The sequence below is a fragment of the Salvelinus sp. IW2-2015 genome, unplaced genomic scaffold, assembly GCF_002910315.2.
Source record: "Salvelinus sp. IW2-2015 unplaced genomic scaffold, ASM291031v2 Un_scaffold2541, whole genome shotgun sequence".
NCBI lineage: Eukaryota > Metazoa > Chordata > Actinopteri > Salmoniformes > Salmonidae > Salvelinus > Salvelinus sp. IW2-2015.
In genome coordinates, this window is record NW_019943854.1 from 39,447 (window position 1) to 49,640 (window position 10,194).

Sequence of the window (10,194 nt, forward strand, 5' to 3'; positions counted from 1 at the left end):
TATCTTGAGGTGCTCTACATAACTTCGTTCAGTCCGCCACAGTATGTACCTGTGCACGTAACATTAAGACTTTAATCTTTATCAAATATCATAAAAACATTCTACTGTTTGAATTTGTGACAAATGTATCGCGCAATAATTTATTATTATTATTATTATAATTATTAAATTAACAGTAGTATCGTATTCGCGTCCCCTAGCGTCCGTGGGAAACAGTGGGATCAAATTTGTCATCTCTCGCCCTCCGTATTTCTCATGACGACATATTGTCTGTGAAGAGCAAATTCTGGAAAGCCAAGAGAGAAAGAGGATTACTATTTATTCCTGAACAATACACGAAGTATCTGTCATTTAAGATTTAAAAAAAAAATGGGTAAGTTACGATGTTGTGTTTCTAGGCCGTGTTATGATCGTGTGCTTCATACACGGGGCGAGAGAATACATTCTTGTCAAATCCCTACTAGCTAAGTTAACTCCCTAGTTGACGTAGCTAGCAAGCCAAAAATGATTGTTTATAATATCGTAATGATATGGGTGTTTGTCTACAAATTGCCACCTTTCCTGGTAAAGTATTAGGTTGTTCTAGACGACGTTTCCTTCAAGAAAGTAATGTTAGAGACAGCGTTATAAGCTAATTTAGCAATTTCAACAGCTAACGTTACATGCATCGTCTGTAAGCTTTTTGCTATGTTAGAAGGTAACGTTAGCATGGAAGCTAACTAGTACGCAGGTCGTTAGCCATATAACGTTAACAGGTTTTGCTAGTTAACTGTCAATTTAACTAGGTACTGAAGTTAGCAACCAGCCATACCGCTGGTACGTTTATATTGACACTGAGTTAACTAGGGCGGGCCACACCTACGTTATTTTTTTGTTGTTGACAAGCTAACGTTAACCATCGTAACGTTAACTAGTTGGCTAGTTAGCTATCTAGCTAGCTACATTTACTCAAACGTTGCTACCACATAAGGTTCATAACTGAACTAACTTAGCTTGCTCGCTAGCTATCGTACTCCATTGAATTTAATGCATTGTCACATTTGTGTCACAAGACTGTGACCCAAGTGATGACTGYTGCTCAAGACCGCTAGCTAGCCAGAAGTTATTTCTAGTATATTTTATTTTGGACTCAATGTTAGCCACATGTCAAAACTCAGACACGTGGAAAAAAGGCTCACTTTCTATTGATAGTGTAATGGAGATGTCTCAACTATTTAGGCAGGGAGGTGTCAGTTGTTTACTTCTAGTTTGAGAGGGGCAATGATAGAAAATACTGGAAGTGTGTGTGTGTGTCCAGTAGAGAGAACTAGCATTATCACCTAGCTATATGAGTATCATCACTTTTTTCAGGTTCTCTTTGTCCTCAACATATCTGACCCCCTTCTCACTTGCTGCTGCTTCTTCTCTCTCCAACTTCCCTTCTCTCCACTGACTAGTAGTGATTCCCTCTCTCCACTGACTAGTAGTGATTCCCTCTCTCCACTGACTAGTAGTGATTCCCTCTCTCCACTGACTAGTAGTGATTCCCTCTCTCCCAACTGACCTGTTGATTTCTCCTGACTAGTAGTGATTCCCTCTCTCCACTGACTAGTAGTGATGTCCCTTCTCTCCACTGACTAGTAGTGATTTCCCCTCTACAGCTGACTAGTAGACGATTTCCCTCTGACCACTGACTAGTAGCGTTTCCCTCTGACCACTGACTAGTATGGCGTTTCCCTTCTGACCACTGACTAGTGGCGTTTCCCTCTGACCACTGACTAGTGGCGTTTCCCTCTGACCACTGACTAGTGGCGTTTCCCTCTGACCACTGACTAAGTGGCGTTTCCCTCTGACCACTGACTAGTGGCGTTTCCCTCTGACCACTGACTAGTGCGTTTCCTCTTGACCACTGACTAGTGGCGTTTCCCTCTGACCACTGACTAGTGGCGTTTCCTCTGACCACTGACTAGTGGCGTTTCCCTCTGACCACCGACTAGTGGCGTTTCCTCTGACCACTGACGAGTGCGTCCCTGCCACTGACTAGTGGCGTTTCCCTCTGACACTGACTAGTGGCGTTTCCTCTGACCACTGACTAGTGGCTTCGTTTCCCTCTGACCACTGACTAGTGGCGTTTCCCTCTGACACTGACTAGTGCGTTTCCCTGACCACTGACTAGTGGCGTTCTCCACATATCTAACTGTCCTTTACTTGCTCTCCCTCACTCTCTCTGCACTTTTAAAGGTGGTTAGATTCATCATGCATGAGCTATCATGTCGTTATCAGACAGTTGCCCTGTTTTGAGTGGCTCACTTCTCCTCTGGTCAAACTAGTTTGTACTCACTGAGCAACATCAACATGCCAATCGCCCTCTGTGCTGTGTGTTTTCAAGGAGTTCAAGTTGTGTTAATCTTATGTACATGGTAGAGGTCGACCGATTATGATTTTTCAATGCCGATACCGATTATTGGAGAACCCCCCCCCCCCCCCCCCCCCCCCCCGCCCCCCCCAAAATTAATATTTTATTTATTTGTAATAATGACAATTATAACAATACTGAACGAACACTTTTATTTTAAATTAATATAATACATTAATCAAATCAATTTAGCCTCAAATAAATAATGAAACATGTTCAATTTGGTTTAAATAATGCAAAAACAATGTGTTGGAGAAGAAAGTAAAAGTGCAATATGTGCCATGTAAAAAAGCTAACGTTTAAGTTCCTTGCTCAGAACATGAGAACATATGAAAACTGGTGGTTCCTTTTAACATGAGTCTTCAATATTCCCAGGTAAGAAGTTTTAGGTTGTAGTTATTATAGGAATTATAGGACTATTTCTCTCTMTACCATCTGTATTTCATTAAGCTTTGACTATTGGATGTTCTTATAGGCACTTTAGTATTGTCAGTGTAACAGTATAGCTTCCGTCCCTCTCCTCACCCCTACCTGGGCTCGAACCAGGAACACATCGAAAACAGCCAGCCTCGAAGCAGCGTTACCCATCGCTCCACAAAAGCCGCGGCCCTTGCAGAGCAAGGGGAACAACTACTCCAAGTCTCAGAGCTAGTGACGTTTAAAACGCTATTAGTGCGCACCCCGCTAACTAGCTAGCCATTTCACATCGGTTACACCAGCCTAATCTCGGGAGTTGATAGGCTTGAAGTCATAAACAGCTGCTGGCAAACGCACGAAAGTGCTGTTTGAATGAATGCTTACGAGCCTGCTGCTGCCTACCACCGCTCAGTCAGACTGCTCTATCAAATATCAAATCATAGACCTAATTATAACATAATAACACACAGAAATACGAGCCTTTGGTCATTAATATGATCGAATCCGGAAACTATAATTTCGAAAAAACAAAACGTTTATTCTTTCAATGAAATACGGAACCGTTCCGTATTTTATCTAACGGGTGGCATCCATAAGTCTAAATATTGCTGTGACATTGCAGAACCTTCAATGTTATGTCATAATTACGTAAAATTCTGGCAAATTAGTTCGCAATGAGCCAGGCGGCCCAAACTGTTGCATATACTCTGACTCTGCGTGCAATGAACGCAAGAGAAGTGACACAATTTCCCCCGGTTAATATGGCCTGCTAACCTGGATTTCCTTTAGCTAAATATGCAGGTTTAAAAATATATACTTCTGTGTATTGATTTTAAGAAAGGCATTGATGTTTATGGTTAGGTACACGTTGGAGCAACGACAGTCCTTTTTCGCGAATGTGCACTGCATCGATTATATGCAACGCAGGACACGCTAGATAAACTAGTAAAATCATCAACCATGTGTAGTTATAACTAGTGATTATGATTGATTTGTTTTTTATAAGTAAGTTTAATGCTAGCTAGCAACTTACCTTGTCTTCTTACTGCATTTGCGTAACAGGCGGGCTCATCGGGAGGCAGGTGGTTAGAGCGTTGGACTAGTTAACCATAAGGTTGCAAGATTGAATTCCTGAGCTGACAAGGTAAAAATCTGTTGTTCTGCCCCTGAACAAGGCAGTTAACCCACTGTTCCCCGGTAGGCCGTCATTGAAGATAAGAATGTGTTCTTAACTGACTTGCCTAGTTAAATAAAGGTGTAAAAAAAACAATATATATATTTTTTAATCGGTGTCCAAAAGTACCGATTTCCGATTGTTATGAAAACTTGAAATCGGCCCTAATTAATCGGCCATTCCGGTTAATCGGTTGACCTCTACCAGATACTGACTGGTTTTCTGATCCACACCCCTACTTTTTTTTTAAAGGTGTCTGTGACCAACAGATGCATATCTGTATTCCCAGTTGTGATATCCGTAGATTAGGGCCTAATGAATTTATTTCGATTGACAGATTTATTATTTTTCCTTATGTGAACTGTAACTCAGTAAAATCATTGAATGAGTTTATTTTTGTTTAGTATACATGATGTAGACTATGGTAAATAGAGTATCGTACATGGTTATTCTGTAGCCCATAGACTAGAGACCAAATGTATAAATTACAATTTCATGAGACAGACACCTTTTTAAATCATTATGCCGTACCCTTTTCTTAAAGATAAGGTCAAAAAAGGATCGTTTTTTTGTTAGCTTTATATTTTTAAATAAATGAACAAAAAAAGTCGTCAGATAATATAAAGCGCTCTATAACAATGCTTTAACTCCGTGATGCCTTGTGCCAGAAACGAGCTTTAAAATGCCCAGGTGACTGACTGGGGTTATGTTGATTGGTATCTGAAGCTGAACTGCGGCCTTCAGTATTCGAGGAGACAAAAGAATGACTCCTATTCTGTCCCTTTTTTTAATTGCACTTTTCACTCTCTGAAAAGAGAGATTTAAACCCAGGCAGCTTTTAGGGAAGCGTTTCTCTTGTTGGGTTAAGCAACGGACGAGTTAGCCAGCAGTTGAAGCTTTACATTTTCATGCTTCGGTCAAGCTCCTGTCTGGGTGGAAGGTTACTTTTGCCACCGTTTCCGTTGCAAGCAAGGCACTCTGGTTTTACATTGGAAAAATATGTCGACAATGCCTTTTCTCTGTCCATTCTTCTCTGAAACTTCTATTTTCATTATTCACCTTTTTTCTTTTTGTCTTTTTCAGAGCGACATTTCCTATTTTTATTGTAAGCTGTTTTTCCTAATCAACACACAAAGTAATAAAAAAATATATATTATAAGAGACATTGATAAAAATCACCAATGTATTCAGATTTAAAATATTAAGATATGTTTCTGACATTGAACTGAATCTATAGCCTACTAACCGGAGTTGTTTTAATGAATTCAGCTGCTATTATGTTCTGACAACCTACTAGCTGAGAACAAAATTGTCCCCATGACAAACCTATTACCGCCCCCTGCTATACACTATTCTAGTTTAGCGGGGATAGGAGTAGAGATGGCTAGCCTAGGGCGGCAGAACGCTCTGCTTCAGATGTGTGCACCCGCAGGAGGTCCCGTACCGGGAAGAAATTAAATCTACTTTCTACTTGCAAATAGGACTTGTGCAGATCGATCAAGATGACGAAACATAAGCATTAGGACCAAGTCGAGGAGGAATTCAGAGGGGCGGACACGAGGCGTATGTGACAGGGGCTCCTAACGATCATGGATTGCAAAAACAAAGCCAGCCACATCTTACAGTCACCAACGCCACCCTACCGGATGTGCTAAATACCCTTTTTCCTCAAGATTAGAGCAGAATGACCCTGAGCTGCCGAGGAGAGCCCAAGATCACAACGTGGGCTACACTGAGGACGTATGGAAGTCATTCAAACGTGTTACCCCCCCCCCTCGCAAGACTGCCAGCTCAGACGGCAACCCTAGCCCGGCCCTCAGAGCATGTGCAGACCAGTTGGCTGTTGTGTTCTCTGACATTTTTTTCAATCTCTCACAAGCTCCGGTGGCTATTCCAACCTGCTTCAAAATGTACACTATCATCGCTGTGCCCAATAAAGGGAAAGGAACTGAATGACTACCGACCAGTAGCATTCTTCTGTCATCATAAAGTGCTTCACTAGTCAAACYTGAGAGGATCTGCAGAGAAGAATGGGAGAAACTCCCTGAATACAGGTGTGCTAAGCTTGTAGTGTCATACCCAAGAAGACTCGAGGCTGTAATAGCTACAAAAGGTGCTTCATCAAAGTACTAAGTTAAAGGGTCTGAATACTTATGTAAATGTCATATCCGTTTTTTTATATACATTTGCAAACATTTCTTAACCTGTTTTTGCTGTTAAGTTCTGTTCTTCCTTCAGACAAGCATGCGTCTCAACTTTGTTGATTTGCACAATGCCTCTCGTTAACATTCGGTTGTAAATGTCCAAACTCACCAAAAACGACAATTCGGTAGCAGGATTGCCTGTCTTTTGTATTCCGTTTATTTTTTATTTGTGCTCGTTAGCATATTTTAATAGCCTCCATGGAAATTCGTTGTTACTTGTGCTCATTTTATTAGCATTCTGGTAATAGATGCCCAATGGGCTTTTTTACGTTTTTTTTCTGGCGCCCCCTTGTGTATTAAGCAGGTAATAGCGTAAATCCTGGGACAAGGGAAGGACTGTATGACGATATGAACATCTGCATACCGCCCAGCCCTAACTGTCTCCCGAATGGCTCAGTGCCCGGGGCTTCACTACAGACACCCTGGTTCGAATCCAGGCTGTATCACAAACGGCCGTGAGAGTCCCATAGGGCAGCGCACAATTGGTCCAACGTTGTCCGGGTTTGACGGTGGAGGCCGTCATTGTAGATAAGACTTTCTTAACTGACTTGCCTAGTTAAGGATGAATGCTGATTTAAGTGCCAAAATGACAGTGTCTAGGGGGGGGAACATCATCCTGCTTTGTTCCATAGGAGGGTTGCCCTCTTTAAAATCTCCTCCTGTGTCTAGTCTTGCCCGTCCTGGCTGTTTGTGAGGTCCATTACCAAAACAGGAGCATTCACATCAGGACTCACGCAACAACTGTTGGGACGGGGTTGGATTCCCTAAATACTTAGAATACCCCCTGGCCCAAACCAAACTGTCCCGACGTTTCTAGTGTGGACTACAATCCTCTTCTGTTGTTCTTAATTTAGTTTTATAATGATCTCACAGCAGATCTAAACATGGGAGACTAAACCCTCACTCCTCACACTGCTGTATCAGACAGAGGAAAGTCGAGGCTTCCCATGCACAAGCTGTGGGCGGGCATGAATGTATGGAACCGTCTGGACACAGCACGATGACACACACACACACACACACACACACACACACCCCCCCCCCCCAAAAATACTGTCTTGGGGTGAGGCAGCATCACACAAATCATTACAGCAGGCTTCTGTGTGGGCTAAAAACTATTCTGATTTGAATGAAAGGTGTATTTTTAAGATAATGTGAACGTTATCCCAGCCCCTGTGGTGGTCGTTGTGGCTTGCAGACAGAATGCCCAGATTGTGACATCATCTTCTAATGCAACTAAACACCTGGATGGTTCCTTTAAAACAGGATTCTCCACCTGGTGGCCCGCGGGTCTTTTTTGGTTCTTTTTTTGCCACCCCCGCCAATTTAAATATAATTTCTATTGTTAGACATAAGACTGCTTCTGGTAACAGGTCTGGTGCCCAGTCTGGCTGTTTCTGGTAACAGGTCTGGTGCCCAGTCTGGCTGTTTCTGGTAACAGGTCTGGTGCCCAGTCTGGCTGGTTTCTGGTAACAGGCTTGGTGCCCAGTCTGGCTGTTTCTGGTAACGGGTCTGGTGCCCAGTCTGGCTGTTTCTGGTAACGGGTCTGGTGCCCAGTCTGGCTGTTTCTGGTAACGGGTCTGGTGCCCAGTCTGGCTGTTTCTGGTAACGGCTTGGTGCCCAGGCTGGCTGTTTCTGGTAACGGGTCTGGTGCCCAGTTTGGCTGTTTCTGGTAACGGGTCTGGTGCCCAGTCTGGCTGTTTCTGGTAACGGGTCTGGTGCCCAGTCTGGCTGTTTCTGGTAACGGGTCTGGTGCCCAGTCTGGCTGTTTCTGGTAACAGGTCTGGTGCCCAGTCTGGCTGTTTCTGGTAACAGGTCTGGTGCCCAGTCTGGCTGTTTCGGTAACGGGTCTGGTGCCCAGTCTGGCTGTTTCTGGTAACGGGTCTGGTGCCCAGTCTGGCTGTTTCTGGTAACAGGTCTGGTGCCAGTCTGCTGTTTCTGGTAACGGGTCTGGTGCCCAGTCTGGCTGTTTCTGGTAACGGGTCTGGTGCCCAGTCTGGCTGTTTCTGGTAAACGGGTCTGGTGCCCAGTCTGGCTGTTTTCTGGTAACGGGTCTGGTGCCCAGTCTGGCTGTTTCTGGTAACAGGTCTTGTGCCCAGTCTGGCTGTTTCTGGTAACAGGTCTGGTGTCCAGTCTGGCTGTTTCTGGTAACAGGTCTGGTGCCAGTCTGGGCTGTTTCTGGTAACGGGTCTGGTGCCCAGTCTGGCTGTTTCTGGTAACGGGTCTGGTGCCCAGTCTGGCTGTTTCTGGTAACGGGTCTGGTGCTATGACTGCACAAATGCTGAGTTGGGGCAGCTTGCCCAGTGGTCAGTCGACTGGCTGATCAGGCACTTCCTGCTACCTCAGCAATTAACTCTCCTGAATAAATGTTTTTGTCTGCCAGCTGAATGCTGGAGAATAGAGCTCTGTCTGTGGGCTGCATCTCTGTGTCTGTGGGGCCAGTGTAGTCTGTGTGTGTTTCCGCTGTATGTGTTAGGTTTATGACAGTCAGAGAGAAGTTAACTTGGGCTACATGTAAGCCTCTATTTGCATATCTGGTGCGTGTGAGTGTGGACTCATCACATACTCCGGTGTATTTTTACCCATGTGGCTGTGCTCTGTTTCCAGGAGCTTGTTTATACTGGGCTCATATACCCCTGTGTCCTCACCAAGTCTACACTCTGGGATCTGAGACATGCACACACATGCAGTCGACTTCCTATGGAGGAGTCTCTTGTTCCTTGGAAAATGTGTTACTTCTCTTGAGTGTTTTTCCTGCCGACTGTTGCTAGACTTAATTTTGTTAAAGGCCTAACCGTTCTATGACAAACTTTGTAATAAAAATAAAATACTGTTTAAGGATTAGTTGAGCTTATTTTTTATAAATATGATCTAACGTGTGTGTGTGCGCGCTTCAGAGCCGTCAGCCAGTCCAGCGAAGGATAACCACAGGATGAACAGCTACAAGAACAAAGCCCTGAATGTGGAGGAGATGAGACGCAGGAGAGAGGAGGAGGGTGTCCAGCTGAGGAAGCAGAAACGAGAGCAACAGGTACACAACATAGAACGCCTGGCCTAGAACGCCTGGCCTAGAACGCCTAGCCCGCTGTTAGTGTCTAAACAGGAGAGGTACAGAACATAACACACCTGTATAACACCTTTTTAAAAACATATTTTTTGACCTTTATTTATCCAGGTTTTTCTCATTGAGATAACATCTCTTTTCCAAGAGAGACCTGGTCCAATAGCAGCAGGAGGAACCACGTTTCAGACAAAACAACTTACATACACTAACACAACGTTAAACATAACTATAAACACACATACACTACAACAATTACATATTACATTAAAAACACAAACATCTTGACTAAAGACAATGACACTCTTCTATGATATATACATCGATCATGTGTTTAAACTCCACCAACGAAACTAGATCGTCACATTTTAAAATGTTCAGGAGAGAATTCCAGGACCACGGAGCTGAGTAACTAAAACTATTTCTACCATGACCTGTTCTAATGTTTGGTACTGTTAGAAGCAAATGAGAATGGGACCGTAATTGATATTTATTTACCAACTAAAATATGTCCTTATAAATCAGTGTATACCAGTGTTTAAGCCTACGCAAGATCAATGACGAGCAGCCAATAGCGCTGTAGAGATCACAATGATGTGTTAGACGTTTCTGATTTGTAATGAACCTGAGGGCTGCATGATACACTGAATCAAGTGCTCTCAGGGTAGTGGCTGAGGCCTGCATGATACACTGAATCAAGTGCTCTCAGGGTAGTGGCACACACACACTACACACACACCGCCACACACACACACCAACACACAAGAGAGAGAGAAACTGATCTGCTGGCTTTCCTGTTATTTGGCAGCCTTTCAAGAGGAGACAACGTTACATGTGAACGAGGAGGAGTTCATGTTTGAGAGTCCACTCGTCGACTCGTATGTGACTCCACAGCCACAGAGGAAGAGTCCTAACTAGACGCCTGGGGATGCTTCTTCTCCGA

General features: G+C 43.7%; 1 protein-coding gene across 1 annotated transcript in view; it reads left to right on the forward strand.

Moving 5' to 3' along the window:
• The first annotated feature begins 265 nt into the window (after positions 1 to 265).
• The window catches only part of LOC112074237 (importin subunit alpha-7), a 35,284-nt gene continuing 25,355 nt past the window's right edge, over positions 266 to 10,194 (forward strand). Inside the window, exons 1-2 of the mRNA XM_070440438.1 lie at positions 266 to 373; positions 9,088 to 9,242. Of these exons, the coding sequence (XP_070296539.1) occupies positions 370 to 373; positions 9,088 to 9,242 (159 nt within the window). The 5' untranslated portion in view covers positions 266 to 369. The remainder of the gene's footprint in view (positions 374 to 9,087; positions 9,243 to 10,194) is intronic.